Below are 21,528 nucleotides of genomic sequence, written 5' to 3'. Positions count from 1 at the left end.
CCCCCCCCCCGCTGCCCCGGCAGCCCTCCCTGCCCAGCCGGGCCCTGCTCTGCCTCCTGCCCCGGCTTACTCATAAGCAGGGCCTGGTAATGTCTCTTATTCACCCTGATAAAATCTAACCTGAGACTGCTTCCTGAATCTTGCAAGTTTTCCCTGGGCCACTTTAGCTGACGATAGCTGAATCTTTTCTGTTGCCTCACATTGGTGACTAATACCTTAAAAACTGTTTTATTTTGAGACCCTTGAAAAAGGATGTTTCTAATGTGTAACTCGCTCTCATGAATTCAAGGGAAGAGTGCAATAGCTTTTCAAAGAGTACTTACATTTTCTGCATTTTGTATATTTCATGGTGTATTAAGTGTTGCGATATCAGTATAACATGTACATTTGTGGTGAGGCATAGGTTGGGTTTAGTGTTTGTAAAATTCTGCATAGATGTTGGGTGACAAAAAGTTTTTATCATGTGACAGTGAGGCTTCTTAAGTCTCCCAGTTCATTTTAAGCCCTAGAATATAGTTAGGACTGTGTCCAGGGTAGCTGTATGCAAGCAGTGTTAGCCAAAACTGTAGGAGTGCACTGTGCATGTGGCTGTGCTTTTGTGCTGTTTTACTGTGTGTTTATCTGTCAGGATGTGTTTCTGAAGTCTACTGTTCTTTGGGTGGTCACAAGAATTCTTGTCTGCAGAAGAATCATTCAGTGGTTTCTAGTTTGCTTAAAAGATTGTACAAAAATGATATCTATATTAGTGGAGGCTTAAATTGGCACACTGATTCCCATTGTTACTGTCTCCCATTACTGGGAAGGAAAACTTTATATAAAGTTCCAAATTGTTGATTTTCTTACTTGTAGTTTGACTTCTAGTTGTGGAATGTGTGTTTTTTCTTGGTCTATGCAGTGTTATCTATAGCTCTTTCACTTGTCTCCAGTTTTCCTGTTTTGGATTTTCTTTAAGCACTTGAACTTAGTAATGTGTTTGTGATGGCTAATCAGGTTTCTCACAGATGTGGACAGAGCCAGGGGGAAATGTAGTTGCATAAGCAGCACTGCTGGAGACCTGACTCTTGCAGAAAGTGCATTTAGATGTTGTGTATTTGTCATAGTTCATATAAAGGGGCAGCACATCCCATGACAGTGCAGGTGTTGGCCTGAGGGAGTGGGTCACTAGAACATGGTGCTGGAGTAGCAGCAGGTAGTGTTAATAAATTATCTAGAATAACTGTAGTATTTTTTTACAAATGGCATTGCTCTCCCTGACAGCATCTGTACTATGAGAACTTGGGCTGTTTATTTTTGGTTAAATCATTTGATTACTTGTGCTACAGGCAAAACAAGCCCTATTTTTCTGCAGTGATGTTATTAACAGATAGAGTATGTGTGGTGGTGATCATGGAAGCTAGAGTTGAAGTAGGAAGCTGCTTTTAGTCAGGTGTAATGTAATACTTCAAAAAGCAGCATCTGAAACAAATCCTTCCTTAAAACAGATCTTTAAGAAGTGCTGAAGAACCTCAGTTACTCAGAACTACCATCTTCAAATTTTAAATTAACTCCCAAGTGGGTAGAAATCTGTTGAGAACACAGGGAGAGCCACCAGGCATGTTGGAGTCTCTTAATGTGAATTTGCCTTCCTTAGTGATGAACATGGCTCCCTAAAAATCTTGTGTTTCTCACATACTCAGTAATGTTTGTGTTTTGGAGATCTCTGTCAAAACACTGGAGAAGTACTTGGTGTGGTAAACTGAACAACATAAACTGCCTCTTGCCCTGTCAGCTGGTTTCTAATGTTTGGAATTTTGAGCCATCAAAATTCTTTTAACTAGAGCTGCATAAAGAGAATGCCATGATGTCTTGAATGTCAGCACTTTTTCTGAAAATAGATTAGAAGTTTAATATCACACCACACTGTGAAGGTCTTGGATCACGAGTTTCTGATTGGTGCTGGTGATAGAGGTCTGACTTAAAGATGATCTTCTGGATTGCACTGAAGAAGTGAAGGCATGGCTTGTAATGTAGGACTTAGAACTTAAGGCCACTGTAGAAAGTTTTAGGCATATATTAGAATAAGACTTGTGAGGCTACAATTTACCTTATTTTTATTAAAAAAAAAAGCTGAAAGGTAATGTTAGTTTTGACTTAGCAATTTCAGAATGTAGGCAACTTGACTGCTTGTGTTTTGCCAGCTTAACTTTGTAAACAAAGTAGTTGTAGCTTTTACCCTGGGAAAGATTAGATTTTTATGGCTATGATGCTTGAAATTTGACTAGGCTACATCTGCACTCAGTGTGTTTGACATTATTAACTAGTTTGTAGTTAGTCCTTTGTAAAGCATTTTTGTATCCGAGGAAAACAAGTTCTTGACCTAAAGCTGAGCTCCTCACCTCTCAGAAGGACTTTCTCATGGTATTTCAGGAAGTGATTAAAGGAATATTGTCAGTTTCCAAATTAGCCCCAAAGCTTTTACTAGTGAGTGCATTGGATGGTGCCTTAGTTGCTGTGGAGTATAAAATGGCTGGAGGAATAATCTGTCATGTTGCCGTTGCTTTTGTAGGAATTAGCATTTGTAAATCTTCTACCTTTTGATTACAAAGCAGCACAAGTAAAACACTCTTTGCATAAAAGTAACATGTTAAGTGTACACTATATATTCCTGGATAGCTTGTACTCTAAAACCCCCAACATTTAGCTATGATCAATTTGAGATGTTTCTTTTTTTTGGTAGGTGGTGTTATAAGTGCTGCTCTTTGATAGTGTAGATTTTAGTGCTGTGTTTTGCGGACCATGTAGTGGTGCCTTAGAATATAAGTGTAAGAATAGTATTTAATGGTGATTATTTTTGGGTTTTTTTTGAGTGCAAGAAAACTAGATTACATGTATATGTCACAGTTTACCTGTAAACCAATATCTTGAGCAGCTGTTCTTAAATAAATCTCTTAACATTGTTCTGGGCAAATGGCTCTTATGTTGGACTTCATTAGTAAAGCAAGAATATAAAAAGCTGTTTTAATCATCTCTGCCAGATTTAAAAAAAAATCTATGAAAATCAAGTAAATAAAATTGATGTGGATATGTTGTCTTTTAATAGAGCAAGAGCTAACATGGCAGTAATTTTCATAAAACTGAAATAGCTGTTGCCAAAGCTGTGATAGTAAAACTGACAAACAAGATGAGCATAATTGTATAAAAATATGGTTTGTCCCACCTGTTGCTGTTCTGAAACTGTTCTGTTACTCAAACTGCTGAAATTTGAAAGCAATGTAATACAAGACCTTTAAGAGTTTCTTAGGGGCACAGTTATAACTGGTGTGCACAGGTGACCAACTATATCCATGGAAAATGAAATTGCTTTTTGTAATAGGTGTAATTGCAAATAGTATGTGTTTACAGCTTTTGTATACCAAATTTGCAATGGGATCTTAAATGGGGAAGGAAATTTTTAAAAACTTTCTTTGTAAATGGTGTGTTGCCTAATTGAAAGGCATTAGGGACACTTGTGTTCAAACAAGTTTCAAAACTAAGGTTTCCTGCAATCGAAATTCAGATGAAACTAGAGGGACTAAAGAAATTTGACTCTTCTGAAAATTCCTTACCTATCAGAATCAAGAAAAGCAGTTACTCTTTTTGCTTTTGTGGGTTTTCTGAACTGTACTGATGCTCTGTAAGAGTGTTTTATTTAAGTACCTTCCTCCGACTGACAAGCTCAGTGTTTTTAATGTTAATACAATATGGTTTTGTAACAGTGCTATAGTGTTGACCTGAAGTATATAAGTGTTATTTAGGTGGTGCTTGAGTTGCTATTTACTTTTTGACTTGTAAAGGGGAAGGAACTTTTTAGCTAATATTCTCTTTAGGTTTACTAGGACTTATCTTCAGTGCTATCTAATCTGTTACAACTAACTTGATACTGCATTACAGTAACCTGTAGAAGATATTCTTCTTTCCCATGGTTGACTAGAAGCTGTATCAGTGGTGTGCTGTGCTGTATGTTGCTCTATTTGTAACACTACTAAGGAAATTTTTTTGTCTTCTTGCAGAAAGTGTGGATGCCCATCAGCGAAGCTTTGATGTAGGAATTCAAATTGGCTATCAGCGTCGGAATAAGGATGTGTTAGCTTGGGTTAAAAAACGCAGAAGAACTATTCGTAGAGAAGACTTGATCAGCTTCCTATGTGGAAAAGTTCCTCCTCCAAGGAATTCTAGAGCTCCCCCAAGACTGACTGTAGTATCCCCTAGCCGAGCTACTTCAACAGAAACTAACTCATCTGTAGAGACTGATTTGCAACCCTTCCGTGAAGCCATAGCTCTGCATGGTAACTGTAATTTTTTCAATACTACTTGGTTAAAATTGGGTGGGGGTTCTTAAAGCATGTCTGGCTCTTGGCAGTTGTTGGTGTCATAATGTCATGTACCTGATGTTCCAGCTGAAGGCATCTCCTTCATTCTCTAAGGAAGTTCTTGCAGCTACTAAAAAGCTGCGTAGTCAAATATTTTGAATCAGAAAAACATACTGTATTAAGAGCTTTATCTGTAATATTCTGCAGCTGTGAATGTAACTTAAGTGTCAACTTCTGGTAGGGTTTTTTGAAGCATGAAGAGACTTGGCATTCATACCAATCAGTGTTAAAAGTAAACAATTCTTGGAAAATGGTAATTACTATGCTAGCAACTAGTTAAATATTGAGATTTGACTAGTAGCAAATAACTAGCAAATTTTTGCAGGGTTAGGGAGAGAATTCATCTGAAGTCTGTCTGGGGCACCTTACCTCACTCTAGTACCCTTGTTATGCAGCGGATAATAAGGTTTAGTGTTTTACGTAAAGTGTCCTGGAAATGGTACTTTGCTTGCATATCACTGCAATAATTGAGTCCTGTTCAGAACTTCTAGTTCAGTTTAAGTCTTAAAAGTCTTCCAAGTGTCGTACTGAATTGCATTCCTTGCCCACACCAACAATGTTGACGGTGTCTCTTTTCTCCTTTTGAGATATGAATATTCAGTGGCTTGTTCTGCATTGGGCTGTTACCTAGCAAGTGATAAAGAAAAATGTGTTTTAAATGAGGTGAAATGAAGCAGTTTACTTGGGGCTTTAATGCCTTATAAAATTCTAAAGTGTAGCAAATATCTTGAGGTATAAACAGTAGACCATTCCAAAAGTAAAAAAATCAAGCTGTCTAGAAGTACAACCTGTGAAACTTAGAAAATTTTTACTGCCTCAGTATTCTCAGTGGGGGTTGGAATTAATGAGTTAATTAGATGACTGGGTTCCTGAAAAAGCAGTGTTTGCTTCTGCTATGCTGTGGTGTTTTTTTTCAAGATACATAAGCCAGATGCTGTTACTGTCTAGGTGACAGCCTAATTCTGGTATTGTTTGCTGCTCTGTTGCCATTTAAATCAAGCATGCTTCCACCCAGTCACGTAGTTTTTGGCAGTTTTCCTTCTCATTGGAAGCTGGCTAGAGATTTCTGTGCACCAGTATTGCTTATTCAGTAGGTGAAGCTAACTTCATGAGGAGAACTGCAGAAGCTGGCTCTCACCTGATAATGATGTGATAAATATTCTCTTAAATCTTGTTTTCTGAAACTAGTTGAATCCTGTGTGCAGTTGGCTTTAACTATAAAGGCTTCCCCTCTGGTGAGAGTAAACTGGGTAGACTCCCTTCAGCACGGTGAACTCAAGCGGAGTAAAATCGAAGGCATTTTTGTTGGTAACATGACTACTGTCATGTCCTTGTATTGTTTCTTAGCATCCGCTTTGTATAGAGGTGGTTTATGGGAGTCACTTCTCCATAGCATGGGAATCTGAACCATGAAGTAGAAAGTTTTTTTGTATTTCATAACTTAAATAGTTAGGAGGACTGTAGTAAGTTCCCTGCTCTGTACAGACACTGACGGGACTAGAAATGCACTCCTTCTCTTCATCAGCTGGCTGACAAGATTACATGTCAGTCACCTTCGGGATTAGGTTCTCCTGATATCGGTTTCAATCTGGTCTCTGACACAAATGCTTTTGTGCTAATCCTTTAGTGACTAGGCTTGTATTTGGCCTCATAACTGTTTTTAGGTTATTGCCTACAATGTCTGTATTCCTTCAGCTTCTCCCCTCATCTTTAACTTTATGGAAGTTATGATTAAACCATCTCCCAAACTACTTTCCTATTTACCATGGGGCTTCTCAGAACTTTGATTTTGAACACTGTAGGATCTTCAGGTGTGTGTAATTTAATGTCCTTTGTATGGCTAATTATTTTCATTTTTGGCAGGCTGTTTAAAAGTGATTTGCTCCTTCTAGGTATCATGAAGAAACTTAAAAAAACCTGATGATAGTGAGTAGCGGTCTCAGCAAGTGCTGAGAACTACAGCTTTAAGGGGAATTTTTGCATGTAAAGGAGTGAGGCTTTGTTTTGTGCTGGTAGGCTTCCTGTGGAAATGGAGCAATTGTCTATTGGTGACATGGATGGGCTGAATTAGATTTGATGGGTATTGCTTAGAGCAACGAGTTTTAGCAAGGTCTCTTTTTGTGAAGCAGGGATAGGTACGAATCTGTCCTATTATGACACCAAATAAAGTTCTGTTGCAGTTGAGCTGATTTATTGACTTCTCAGAAATAGCTACTCATATGTCTAAAGACCATGGTCCTGTAACTTGTTGATGTTGCTCTTTGATGGGGGAAATAACCTGTATTTTGATCACATGCCCTTTAAGTGCTTCGTGATCAGATCTGAAAACATTGACAGAAGCTGTGGTAACAGTAGTAGCTAATAACAAAATATTTCCTGGAACATCAAACAAGGTGTGTGCCCTAGACTAAAACATTACTGATACCTAAAGACACTCTTCTCTACAATCTTAAAACTATATGCTGCATCTCAAGAGAAATCTGTTAAAATCTGGATTTTTAACCTTGCCTCTTCTATTTCAAACCTTGGTATATCTGACCTATGTTATAGCTCTGCAAGGTAGTTAACAGTTTTCTTGGCAAAAGCTAGGGATTTTGAACCCAAAATTTATTCTTGCGATATTAGTTATCGGTAAGTAGTCTCTGTGCTGTAAGGAAACTTGTCTTGAAAGCAGAGCAGTAGAGAAAAACTTGTTGCAGTAGCTAAAAGCAAAATGACTGACAAAAAACCCCAACCAACTATACTGACACAAGAATGTTTAAGGTGTATGTGATCTACCCTTTTTTAACTCTGACATAAACACTGTGGAGCTATTACTGAAGTCTTTAGTGTAACTTAAGGGTACTTGAGAATGAGTTTTTAAAACTAAATAACCTTTTGAGAGAGTTAAACTCTGGTAAATAAAAAAAAAATCTTTGCCCTTAGTATCAGCTCTTCATTATTAATGTGCTGATGGGCAATTTTTGAAGTTGAACATGGCTGGAAACTTGAACTGTGAATACCTGAAAAGAAACTAAAGCCTTCAAGAAAAGCTGGTTAGTTAGCTCAAGGTTAATGTATGCTATTTTACTCTGAAATTCAAGTGGATTTTTCTGAAACTTCAAGAACTGTGCATCTGACAAAGCTTAGTGTTTTCAGATGTGATAGAAGATAAATACCTTTATTGTTCAACATTTCAAATATAGAGTTGGATTTTTAACTTCCACCAGACTCTAAAATGACATTGCATTTAGCATAGGTATGGATGTATCTTCATCTTTCTGGATGCCTATTGCCATATCCAGTTCTCTAAGAGAAGAGTTTCAGATGACAGAATTACATTAAACTGGGCTAATAGTTATAAAGTTCCCAAAAGCTGACAAGTTCCAGGTCACTTTCTGCTTCCTTGTAGCTATCATACTAGGTCTTGCAGTGCTCGTGGCTGTGCCCGGTCCATATTTGAAATGATGCTTTTAATGTGGGATGTGCTCCTTGCTTTACAAACCATTCTGCTAACATAAGAGGAGAAAATATTGTCATTTGAGGCGGGTGAAGAAGCAAGCATGGGAAGGCAATGCTAAAACGCATTAGAGTTGAGCACTTTTAACTAAAAGTGATGTGAATGGGGAACACTGCAGTGGGGGAGTGTTAGTGATATACATCAACATTAAAACTAAGGAGCAAAAGAACTGTAGAAATGTGTGGCTTGGACCCCTTGAAGAGCCTGAATTTCCATTAGGCCTTCTTATTTTCATCTCAGAATATTAAACTGTAATATACAATGTCAGCACTTGTTAGCAGAGTGAAGAAGCAGCAATTAGTAGAAGAGGAGATGGGAGAGCAGAGTTCAGGTTAGTTTGAAAGAGTTTAGCTTGAAGGTTGTGTATATATAGCTATCATAGAATTGTCTTTTGGTATGTACTGCTAAAATTTGCTCTTTGAGCAGTACTGTGAAAGGGTGAGTATGACACAGAGGAGTGACAAGGATCTAACTGCATGCCATTTTGTATTTATCTGGGGTTATTAACTAATTCCTGCTTTAGTCACACTTATTTAAGCATGAATGTTCTTTTTGATACTTCCTGATTAAAACTTCTGGAAAACAATAGTTAATGCTATTACTATACTGAACAGTAGTTACCCAGTATAATATGCTGTGGTAGTGACCTGAATAACTCATATTCATTATGGATGTGGTTATATTGCAGATAAAACAGCGTTTTCAGTTTGTTAGGCCAGTATTGATAAACTAATTTTGAGTTGATAGTTTTAAATATTTCATACTCCATAAACCAGACTTCTAGCCAAGCATTCTAATCACTTGGTATTTTGGTGAATACTTAATAATAAATTAGCTAGCATTGGTCACAATTTCTTCTATACTGCAGCTTTTCCTGATAGTACTATAATAAATGCTTTAGAATATAGCTTCAGTTAAAAGCAGTTTTTTGTGAAATTACTGGCTGTGAACCACTGTATTGTGTATGACTTGACTGAAAGATATGTCGCTACTGAGAATGTAGTAAGTACTGCAAGATATTTCAGATATGCTCTCCACTTCAATCCTTTCAAGTTTAAAAAGGGGGAAAGAGCCATATGTTCTTAAAGGTCTCCTGTAAAAAAGGAAATTTCTCTTGTAGAAAGCAGTGGGAATCTTCGGGGGGGTCATCATGAGATCATGAAAGAAGTAGAGACAATTTAGTAGCAGTTTGAATCTTTATCCTGTCGTTTGGTCAAAACCAATGTGCCTGTGATTAGGTCACGGTAGTCACAATGTAGAAATGTGAGGCTGTGAAATGGTGTTGCTAGCAGTCATGTTGTCTTACTACTTCCCAGTATCTATTATTGCTTGCTGTACTACTTTGAATGGTTAAATGCTTTGGGGAGAGGTCTGAGTCCACTGAAAACTTAAACTCAGAATAATACACAGTAAATGGGTTTTCTGATATTTCCTCTTTGCATTATAACAACTTTCCAAGAAACAAATGAGCTGTGGATCACAGCTCCTGAAAGATGCTTTCTCTGTCAACAACAACAACAAAAAAAATAGATCTTTTCAATTGCATTGCTGATTGTCTTCAAAGACACTGCTTCCATGAAATGGCAACTTGATATTTCAGTGTGTGCCTTGAATTTTCATTCTGCTTCTCCCATGTTAGCTTGACTACCTAGTCCTAAACAGCGATCTAAATGTTTCGTTTGACAGTTCTGCTCTCTTGGATTGATGTATAGTGCTATGTAATATGGTTAACTGCCAGTAACTGATACCAAATAGTCACTCAGTCTGTTAGCATACTCAGTAGTGTCTGTTACTCGCTGTTTCAGTATTAAATACCTTTGAGATGCAAGATTAAACTGCAACTAGAAGTCCATGTTGTGCTGCAAAATCCTTGTACTCCTATCTTTGTGGATATTAATTCAAAACTACTCTCTTCCCTCTGAGGTCAGGTTTGATTGAAGATTTTAATTCTCTTGAAGGTGGTTTGTGTATTTAAAGGTACAGTGATTCAGGATTACCTAAATATTGGAAAGTCAATGCCTGCTTGAGGCATTGCTTGCAAACCTTGGCAGTCTGTTTTAGAATACAGATGCATCCTTTCTGACTTTTGTATCTACTGTTTTAAAAAGCGCTTGTTGCTTGAAAAGGTGCTATTTCAAAACAAAGTTCTGGAGTGGTGCAAAAAATATGTATCCTCACATTACAGGTCAGCTTTGGGGTTTATACAATTTTTTCTCTCCTCACTTGGGCACTGGACATAATGGTGTCATGATAAAACTGAATTAGTATTTTGGTCATTTGAGTTGTATAATTTAAGAATGTATGACTGAAGTAGTGTAAATTGTTGGCTCAGTGGAAGTAACAACACTGAACTTCTGTGTTCAGAGCAGTTTTGCGTGGCATAGTTATGTGGGGGGGAATCTCTGCAATCAATTTGGATTTGAAGCAATGTTGCCTTCTGTGCACTGTCTGATTTTTTCAGATCTAAATGTACAGGATGAATTAATGTGATTTTTTTCCTAATGTATGTCATGCCAATTGAAATTAAACTTGCTGCTATCTTTGAATTGTGAAGTGATTTGTTACTTGCCCAAATTTTGCACCTTGGTGGTTTATCCAAGTTATGGTATTTGAATTGGCTTTTTGCTTGTACATCTGTGTCATCCAATGGGCTGCTTTACTTTTTTTGGTAGGTGTATAGGAGCCTCTTCATAATGTTTTGAGTTTAAGCTTGACCTTAATCCTGGGAGTACTGGAACAAACCTTGTTTCTGAATTACCTTTTCACTAAAACAGCTTCTGCTCTTTAAATACTTTCTGCCATTGTGAATGAAAGATGACTTTAATGTTAATAAAACCTGCAGGGTTCCTGTGGACTTCAGACCCTGCTTCTGAGTTGTGTTGGTATACCACTTTGAGCTGTAAGTAAAAGCTCTAAGAAAGCATCAAATGATCAGTGGCTGTGCATAGTGCTCAATCTGTAAAAGTGTATCCTGTGCTGGTAGAAGACCTAAGCTTTAAGTGCTCCTTCAATGGTAATGTGCAGTAGAGTGGAATTGGTTGGCCTCTTCTACCCTGACTTGTATATCAACCTGCCATTGCTGCAGATGGCTTTAGAGTTTATCTTCTACTGATCTAGTAGCTCTAGCAGTCTTCACAGAGCCTCTGAAGTTAGTGATTTGGCCTCTCAGCAGCTGATAGACAGGGTTTTGTTAGGCTTTATTTGCCAGCATGTGATCTCTGGCTGCATACTTGACCATATAGGAAGATGTGTATTAAATGGCCTTGTGCACACAAAGGTGTATGATGGCTGGATAAAGGTGTACAGTATTTGAGTGGAAGAAGCTTAAGATTTTGGAAGTTGAGACAGAAATCTTCCTGGACAGGTTAACATTTGCTGCTTCTTATTGCTAGAAGAATACACAGATGTAGATCTCTCCGCTGTTCTTCATTTTCCTGCCTGTATTTCTAAGGCCAAGAGATGTTTATACTTTCCTAATAATTCTCAGATTTTTAAGTAGTTGTGATAGCAAAGATGTTTTTCTTATCTCTGAGCTCCTGTTTATCTAGAATTACAGCCTGAATTCCAAATTGAGAAGAATTGCTAGTCTTTCATGTACTAGCCCTTGCTAAACTTATGTTCTGGAATGTCCTGCTTTTGCAAGGTTGTAATAGTAACATTTCTGAAAAGAGCTTACATTAGTATGAAGCTCATGATTCTCTTATGTTCTTGTTTCTACAAGAAAAACTTCTGTTTTAATGAAACATTTTATTAATAACCTGAACACAAAGTAATTGCGGGGTACCTATGACAGTGTTTTAGATCAGATCTATCAATAGCAAATTTTGGGGGGTGGTTATATGGTCTTGCTTGGCTTATTTGTTATTTTTAAGTGCTCTTGTGAATTCTGATAATACTAATGTGTTGACTAATAGCAGCAGCAATCAAATGAAGCTGTTATTTAAAAACTAGTTGTGGTATACAACTGCTGGAGATCTGCTGTCATACTGCAGTTTTCTTTAGAACTCCAGTGAGTGAGGGAGTGGAAGGGAGGCAGGGTGGTGGTGTTTGAAACAAGACCAAGGCAGGTCAACCTGGGAAGTCCTTAGTAGGGAATTTTCCTTCTCTGTAACTATTGGTCTAGTGCGAAGCCTTTATACTGAAATAGTCTGCTCTTGAGTATGTACACATATCTTCCATAGCATGTCATGCTTATGGAGATAACACTTGCTGTAGTGTGCTGTTACAGCCTGGTGTATAAACTCAACTTTTAATGTCATAAAAAGCAGTTCTACTAATTGCTATATTCTTGCATACAAAAGCTGGGAAGGTGTGGTCTGGACTTCTAACAAGTGTGGTACAAATGATAGGATGAAGTGCCTTTTGATGTCTCACCTGAAGTCATAAATGTCATCCCTCTGCCACACATGGGAAACTTACTTTCTTTACTGTTTGACCTAAATACTCTTTCTTTTTTTCCCCTAGGTCTTAGTGGTGCAATGGCTAGTATAAGTGTTCGCTCAAGTACCCCAGGCTCGCCCACTCACGTGAGCAGTGGCTCCAATGCTAGTCGAAGGAGAAATGGACTCCATGATGTTGATTTGAACACTTTCATATCAGAAGAAATGGCACTCCACTTGGACAATGGTGGAACTAGAAAGCGTACCTCAGCCCAGTGTGGCGATGTCATTACAGACTCACCAACTCATAAACGCAACAGAATGATCTAAACTGCAAAAATTTCAAACCCACCATGCTGCTTGAAAGCCACTTGATCCTCAGAGTACTATTGAAAAGGAAACGTGAGGCCATCTTTCCATATTCACTGTTTAAGACAAATTCAATAATTGCCATAAAGGAAATTTTAGATATTACATTAGATGCCTCTTGTAACTGCGGCTTTCTTAAACTATATTCTTAGCAGAGGACATCAGATATTGTGTAGTAGTTAGCAAGATCATCATAGGCAAACATGTATCCGTTCCAAGGCTAAAAGTGACCTTACTTGTATTCTTAAAGGGAAAGGAAATTTCAGATGTTTATTTGGTTATAGAATGCTTTTTTTTTGTCCTTTATTTCCTGCTGTGTTGAGTATTTGCTTAAACAGTATTGCCAGTTTGACTGAAATTGTCTACAACATGACTTGGCATCTTTGTCAAAACTGCAGGCTTCCATTTTTGCAGCACTGTACCATGCACCTAGTTTCTATATAGTAACAGTGTGCAAGTTATAAATATTGGACTGTACCCTTTTTAGTTTTAAAAGCAGTTGATAATTCTGGTGATTGTGTGATAATGTAAAGAGGTGCTATGATGGTCATGCAATTAATACTTAATATTGAATCAATACAAGGATCTTTATTGGATTCACTTTGTGTGTTTTAGTGCTCTGAAGTAGCAATATTAAACTTTTCCCCGATTAACTTCATAGGCTTTTAAATTGGTTTGAGAAAATATATGTACTTATTGGTATTATCCTTGTGGTAATCATACACAGTGCAGACTGCACCAGTGCTGACCTAAATTTAGAGAAAGATGTCCTGTAATTGGAAAATAGGCTTTTCTGTTCAGTATTAGTGAAGGGTAGGTTTTGTGTATGCCCATATCCCATTTTGCATTTCTTGTGAAGTAATTGCCCATTGCTGGGGAGGGGTGGGAGGAGAGGGAATGAGGGGGAATAGTTGGAAAAGGGGTGTGTTCTAACAAGTAAGACTTCTGGTCACATGTGGAAACTTGGACTAACTTAAACAAGAGATTCTGTGTGATGCGCCCTCCTTCAGGAGGGAGTGACATGCAGGTTCTATGAAGTGCTAAGAAAATAATTTAAAACTGGAAGTTGATTATAAAGCTCTGGATAAACATGCCGTAAGGATGAATTAAAAAGGATAAATGGCTTTCTTTTTGTGTTGAGCTTACATTCATAGGATTGAACTCTGGCTGCCATAACTTAAGCATAATCTAAAACTAAACTAGAGATCAAGACTGATCTGCTGCAAATCCATTTCTGAATGGGGAAGGATATGTGTCAGTCTCAAAGAGTGTCCTAACTATTTTTACACGTAGATGCAGCAAGTCTTTGGTGGAGAGCTCTGGCTTTTAGAGCCTCTAAATCTCTGCCTAGGAAAGGGATAATACAGGAGGAATAAGAAAATTAAGAGTTCCAAACCTGCAAGTTGGGAAGAGGTGTTTAGTGAGGTGGTATGCATGCTTTAACTGGAAGCGTAGGCTGATTCCTGGATGAAATGCAGCTATGCTGGAATCACAATAATTAAATTGTGATGTTCTTGCTAAGTTAAGGCACCTTGAGCTCCATGTTAATACACACAGCTCTTCAAGACTTTTGCTTACGTGCTTGTAGAGTCAGATCTGTTTTGTATTATCTTCCCTGTTCAAAGCAGACTTCACTGGAGTTTTGCTCCCTTTTACCCTGGTGTCCTCTCATTGGTGTTCTGTAGTCAAGGCAAGACAGCAGTGATGTGTGAAATTCTCAGATTTCAAGACTCGCTACTAAGCGTCATTTCCTTGCTTTGTGGTGCTTCCATCAAATTTCTTTAAGAGCTCTTGAAGATGTCAACAGTTGCACAGTACTGTAGCTAGAGGTTCTGTAGTTTATGGGACAAGCGTAAGAACTGTCCAAAGCAAGATGGTAAGAACTGTTCAAAACCCCCACCTGTGTTACATAGCTGAACTTGCACATCACCTGAAGACTCAGTATACGTTAATTTCAGTTACTGCTATTAACTACGATTCATAAGACTTATTTTATGTAAAATATTAATATTGCATAAAGCTAGTTTTCATTTGGAGACTGCATTTTCAACAAAGATTTTGAAGATGGTATCTAAATATATCTGTTAGTATTTATTAGGCTGTTGGCAGTGGGATTTTTCTGTTCTAAAGGAAAAATCTGGAGTCCTGAGCAGAAAGGACATGTGTGAGAACCATTCTTCAGCTCTTCTGTTTATTCATTAACTGGCTTGTAAGACTAAGATGCTTATGCTCTGCAACTTCTAACACACTTTACTATTACATGTGGTAAAGGTAACATCGTATTGGTATCAGTTCTGCATATACGGACTGAACTGTAACAGTGCTTCTGGTCTAGCCCAAATAAACGGAGCCTGTTCAAATTACTTCTCCCTTTCTTCGCAGTGAAATAAATCCTGTTAATGCTTTGAAGCATTAATTCAGTCTACTACCATCTAAAACTAAATTTGTCTGGCTTTTTATTTAATTTGTGCCATTTTTCTTTGAAAGAAAGCAGGCTTAGATATTAAACTGGTTGCATTACTGTTTTTTTGCTTGTACCTTAAATATTTGGCAACTTTTTGATTGTTTTTTGTTTAGCCCCAACTGTTGTTTGCTCTTTGTTAACCTCTGCCAGAATGATCAAAAATGCATGTATTCACCTGGTAAACACACGGAGAACAGGTTGTCTCTTAAAAAAAAAAAATAAAAGTCTGGTACCTGTTGCTTTGAAGACTTATTTCTTGTGCCAGTGTAGAAAATTGACGTTCTGGAAATAGCTTTCAGCTATTATCCGAACTGTAGCTCCTGGAGCCAGAAGTGAGTTGATTTTTCTGTAAGAAACACTGAATTGAGAACTGTTTAGTTTAGTAAAAATGGTGCTTACTTTTGCTTTCTCCTATGAATCGTATAGTTGACCGGTCTCTTCTCCATGTACATCAAATCTAACATGAATGTGCGGCAAGTTACATAAAGTACATCCTGCACTGAAGCTACTGAGCTTGGCTTGCTTATTAATGAAGTAAGTTTTAAATGTTAAATTTAAATCTATATTACAATAAAGTAATGCAAAAATGATTTTGGCTGAAACTGAAGTCCTGCAGTTAAACTTACTCAAATGTGGTTTACCCAGCTGGAGTAATAGAAACTCTAAGTCATAATAAACCTAATAAAAAAAAAAAAACAACTAATCAGGCTGCCTTGTAGTTCTTTAAGTTTCTGAATAATACAGTCAACCCAAACCAGGAAAACAGAAAAACGGGAAACCCAAACCAAGCTGTGATTAATGCTGGTTGACAGGCTTATTTGGCTCTGCAGAGTAGAATTTTTCTTTAGGAATGCAATTTGATGGTAGCTGTTCAGTCTAGCTACACTTCAGAGGCTTTCCTTTCGGTCTTTTGTGGGCTAATGAAGATACTAAGAATTCGGGTGCACTCTTATGTTTTTACAAGATGTTCTGCAGAGTTTAACATCACTAATACTTACAAAAAGTGTCTTAAAGAGGTTCTAAGTGGCACAGTTTAGGAAGGTAAGTGGTATTCACTTGAATAGTAGAGCTTTACAGTCTCTTGCAAAAGAATCTTTGGACTTAGGTGAAATTAGGTGCTTTATTTAGCATCTCTTCCTACTTTATGTGGGAGTTGTTAAACTTGCAAACTGTTCTCCACTGGCTGTATCAGCAGGTCTCTGAAATTCTTTATGAAGGAAAGCTTTATTTCACAGGAACTTTTAAGTTAAAAGTGTCTTTAATTAAATGTTAACATTTTTCTTTTTTTTTTACTTCTAGCCAGTGAAATGTTCCATTGGGGATTTGGGAAGTATTCTTAAATGACTTCTGAAAAGCCAGTGCCTCTGAAATGTTAGCCTGGGGCTAGTAGTATTTTGGCAGAAACAAGGAATGCACACCTGACTTGTTCCACTGAGTTCCCTGCACCAGGTGGGGCCAGTGTGGGTGTCTGGGATGGCCACAAGGCTCTGTGGCTCGCTCATTCCAGAGCCTCTGGCTGCTGAAGGTAATGAGGAAGGTGCTGGTGCTTGGCAGTAATTGTGCCCGTCTCTGGAGCTTTCCTTGTCTGCCTGTGTCACTCCTGTGGATAGTTTGAGGCTGGTGGACTTCTCTCTGAGAGCTTCTGATGGGCTCTGCAGTATCACTGGTGCTGTTTGCTTCCATTCTCTCATGGGGCCCCTCTCAGACCATCTCAAAAGGAAAACTAAATGTGTCTCAAGCTCACAAGTTTAGTAGTGAATAAACCAACCAAATTCGCTTCTGTGTAGTACAGAAGCATCACCTAGCTCTGTGTCTCTCAAGACTGGGAAGGTAAATGTTCTCAGTGGGTTATGAGATTCCAGTGTTTCCGATGTGACATTGAGCAGTGCTGCTGGTGTCACTGTTACGGCAGCTGTCAGGGTCTCTTGAACACTGGGACTGTATGTAGAGCTACATTTTCGTTGGCCAAGATGGGATGTGGCGGGGGAGTGCATGAGAATGTGACCTTGTTGGAATCCACGACAAGCCTGTTGAGCATACACTATGGTTTGTAGAAAATCTTGAATTTCAGTACAAGAGCTACTGATCAATTTGTATTGAAGCATTGAGGGCCACTCTTAAACATGCCTGGTAATATTTCACCATTTTTTTATCAACTTAGTTTTAGCTGTGAGGGTGAAGTTGGTTCTGGATGTCACAGAACAGCAAGGTGTGTGTGAAAGGAAATACTGGGGTCCTCAGTTGTGTCATTGTGATGTAACACAGTCTTGTTTCTTTGGAGAAGCATCGTGAGTTTCTGACAGCTCTGAAACTAAAGCCACAAGAATTCGTCTGGTATTTTGTGCATCTAGTGTCCTTTTCACAAAGCATCAATGCAGAGGATACAAAATGTTTGCATTTAAGCTAGATATACTAAGAATCCTGTTCTGAGTTTCTGCTGGGGTTTCGGTAGGGTCACTTCCAGCTGTGTGTACCTCTGTAGGATATGGTCAATGCTGGAAGGTCCAAAGGTTAGCGTTTGTTCCTTTATTAATACATATTTGTATACTGATAACTGTTTGAATTGAGCTTTCTCATTTTGAAGTGAATTCCTCGAGTTTTACATAAATGCAGCGTGCAAGACTGAGTAAGATGGGGAGAAAATACCCAGCTTGTTCTCCTGTTTAACTGAGGTCATTACTTGATCTCATACAGTTGTCTATAGCATCGCCTCTCTGCAAATCAATGATCTTTAGACCACTTTTAAGCCACAAAAATCTTTGCATCTTTGGAATGTTTTAGGCCAGTCTTGTAGCTATTTTTAAAAAAATATCTACTGTGCTTTTTTGAATATAATTAAAACTTTAAAGCTCTGAGGAGAGAGTTTTGCCACAAGTTGGCAACAGTGATACAGTGCTGTCTCTTTTATAAAGCACAGCTGAAGATCACTAATGCTGTCTTCAATGAAAGTTTTTTCTAGAACCTGTTTTCCTGTTCTCTCTAAAAGCACCAACAAAAAGAAATGGATGGATTGTGCTTAGAGATGAGTGGACTTCTCAGCTAAGGTGGACCATCTTCTAGAGACGCGCATTGAATGTCCTGCTGATAATCTTAACTCTTCGTCTTACTGAGGGAACCACCATTTGTGTTACTACTTTCACCTCTCAGCCTTTCTGCTGGGGAAAAGCTCACAGAGTTAAGTCTGCTCTTTCATGGCTACATTTCAATGCCTTCCCGTGGAAGAGCATCTGTGAGCTCCCATGGTAGGCAGGCTTTTTTCCTTCCTGAAGATACTCTTGTCATTAACATAAATCACTGAAGGTGCGTTTTTATCTGCTAAAATGGATTTCATGAAGTAATTGTAGTTTTCAGAGTAGAAAACTGCTGAAGATGCTCTGAATATCATAGCTGCAGAGTCACGTGTGCTGCCGGGTGACAATGCAGTGGTGCAACTCATTTGGACTCCTAGATGATTTATTAAAAACTGATTTGTCTGCCTCTGCTTGCTCTGTAACAGTTTCGGAGGTAGTCTTGCTAAAATTCAGATTTCCTTAGGCCTAGATGCATTTCCCAAAATACAGGCACTTCATCTCTCCCACGTAGAAATTTTCCAGGGAAGTGGGTTCAGCGTATTTAAATCCCAATAACTGGGGTCTTTAATAATTTCAACACAAGGAGGCCTAAGAGCTCCTTCAGAGTTAGTTTTCAGGTTGGTTCGATCATTCCTAAAGCATACACCCAGGAGCCATGTCTCCAGCTGTTTTTTTCCCCTCCTGTTTGTTACCATGGCCCAATCTGACCTTTTTTCCGCAAGGAGCGTCTCCCTTTGCTGATTGCAGCATGTCTGAACATCGAGGTGTTTCTGGTAAGTGCTTGTATGTGATATGAGTGGTGTTTCTTTTAAATGAATGTGATCTTGGGTGGCCCACAGGTCTACATCGCTGGAGATACTCAGAACTCAAAGGGATAGAGCCCAGAGCCTACTGCTCTGCGACCTGCTTTCGGCAGGGGTGGGACCAGGTAACCCGTCGGGCTCCCTTTCCACCTGAGTTACTCTGGGATTCCCTATAGCCTGTCCCCGATGCAGTTTTATCTGCGAGGGGGTTAGAAGACACTGGTGTCCTTGCTGCAAGTAACGCGTGCTGCTCAAGTAACAACTGACCACTGGTGATAACTTAGGAAAGGAAAATCATCCATTCCTATGAGGCACATACTCCTCTGGAAACTTAGAGGTGGTTCTATCGAAATTGCTACTGTGTAGTGTCCAAAGGATGTGCAGCCCTGCAAAGTAGAAACTGGTCCCAAATTTGACCACTTGAATTTCTCATCTGTGTTACATATTTCATGGGCTTTGCAGTAGCAGAGTTGTTCCTGGCCGAGTTGTGAAGCTGCTGCTGTGGTGGATGTTTGCACTACATCACCTGCTCAGCTGGTGGAAACATCGCCTCCAAAGGACAGAAAGCATCTGCCAGAGCTTGGCTTTGATAAGTCATAAAAATGCTGTTTTCTATGAGGTGAAGTTCCAATTCGGAGTAGCTAAAGTGCCTCTGTATTAAGGCCATAGCCCCTCCTCGTTAATGTCCTGGCAGACTGGTAAGTGATACTGCAAAATTTGGAGTGAAACTTCATGTTAGCTTCTGTTGATGCTTATGTGATCTGATATAGGGGAAACTGGGTAGAAAAGTGAAACTGTCAACACAGATTAGATGTATAATCAGTTAAAGCTCTTAATTGCTGTTATGTCCGTTTCTTGTATGACTTACTGGAGACAGACGTTAAAACGTATCCGTTATAAAGGTCTATAACTTTTTACTTACTGGACACTGTGCTGAGGATTCAGAAAAGCACAAGCTTGAAAATGTTTTTCACAAACCTGGGAATTGCCTGAAAAGTAGAACATGGATTAGAGTTACTCTGTTCCAGTCTAAGATCTCCAGAAACGCAGATTTTTGAAGTTGTTCCAGTGCCTGAGTTTGCTGTGAATTGGAACTGCATTACTTTGATTTTTTTTTTTTTTTATTTCCTGAAATAGTCAGGCTTTTGCGTATTCCACTGAGACTAAAGTGTCAGGTCCGGGCTAAGCATCCTTTCAAGGACATGTCAAACTCGCAACAGAAACTAGTGGCAAGTGTGAAAAATAATACTGAATGTATATTAAATATCTTGGCTTGGGAGGAACCTAGGTACTACCTGTTGGCCACAGGCTCCTGCAAGTGCGTGCTGCAGTGGTTTTTTCTTCTTGTACTTGGACTCTCAGGTTCTGATGTCATTATGGCAATACTGGAATATTTCTAACAGAGCCAGCAGTTTCTTGCTGCTCCAGAAGGCTGGCTGGGCACATCACAGAGGTGTCACTGGAGCATGGCAAAAGTGGGGGTGGACTTGAGAAGGTCGGGTAGCTTTGGTACCTGTCAGTGCCTTGGAGGCTGATCTGGTACCACTTGGAGTAAGTAGGTATCTGTGGATTCGATCATGCTAAGTTCTGCAGGTATGTGTCTTTAAATGTTTATACAGATGTAAAGACGCCTGAGGTTCCCAGCACTGCTGGCGAGTAACCCACCAGGCTGTCTTCCTATGTTGACCAAGCAGCTCTCAAATGAGACTGGCTTCCCATCCCATTGTTTATCTGTGTGTATGGATTTGAGATAATACCCTCAACTTTTTTGTCCCCTGCAGTGCAGCTATCTTGCCACAGCTGTTCTCAACAGAGATGACAGATCTAACGGGAGATTCCCACAATTTGTGCAACCATAAACTGGCCCAGTGCAGTGCTCGAGGTCCACCCGTAAGTCCCTGTGGTAACTGCAGTAATGTGGAGCCAGATGGCCCACTGAGACCCCTGGACAGATGGTCAGCTGGAGATGGTCTTGAAGAAAGTAAGAAATAAGTGATGAGCAAGAGGTGGCACAGGAGCACTGGAAGGTGAAGTGAACTTGCCCATCAGCTGTCACAGCCCTCGACTACAGTAACTCTCAAGCTTAGACTGGAATAGCTTTGTAGTCCTGCTATCCCTGGTTCAGCGTTGGCTCTGCTGGCCAACTGATGGCTTGGGTGACTTCAAAAAGTAATTTTTACAACTGCCTACATGCTATATTACTTAGAGCTACATAAAACAAGTGGTTTGAGTTCCTGAATAAAGGGATGATGCACTAGTATGGAGAAGAATCTCTCTTTTTTTTTTAAGCCATAGTTTGGTACGTGGTTTAGGCTCAATGGAGGCATCTCTTTCTGTCACAGGGGATTTCATGGGGGTGATGCTGATACTTTAAAATATCTCTGAGCTTTAAAGCAATGCAGGGAGCCCTTAGGATTATTTAACTGCCACGCCCAGTCCCTTTACCCTTCTGAAAACCAGTTGTTCAGCAAGCAAAAATAATTCCTCTGGCGATTCTTGCCAATGATTTTGAAGTGCTCTTTGTAAAGCAAAATGTCCAGAGTCAAGGAGTCACA

General features: G+C 39.1%; 1 protein-coding gene across 1 annotated transcript in view; it reads left to right on the top strand.

Annotated features, from left to right (window-relative positions):
* Positions 1–12,982, top strand: part of LOC104284558 (chromosome unknown open reading frame, human C16orf72) — a 48,487-nt gene extending 35,505 nt beyond the window's left edge. The window contains exons 3-4 of the mRNA XM_009882903.1: positions 4,029–4,304; positions 12,352–12,982. Coding sequence (XP_009881205.1) covers positions 4,029–4,304; positions 12,352–12,596 — 521 coding nt within the window. The 3' untranslated portion in view covers positions 12,597–12,982. The remainder of the gene's footprint in view (positions 1–4,028; positions 4,305–12,351) is intronic.
* The last annotated feature ends 8,546 nt before the right edge of the window (positions 12,983–21,528 follow it).

Source organism: Charadrius vociferus, unplaced genomic scaffold, assembly GCF_000708025.1.
Source record: "Charadrius vociferus isolate BGI_N301 unplaced genomic scaffold, ASM70802v2 scaffold74, whole genome shotgun sequence".
In the NCBI taxonomy this organism is placed as follows: domain Eukaryota; kingdom Metazoa; phylum Chordata; class Aves; order Charadriiformes; family Charadriidae; genus Charadrius; species Charadrius vociferus.
This window is presented reverse-complemented; position numbering and strand designations above follow the sequence as displayed.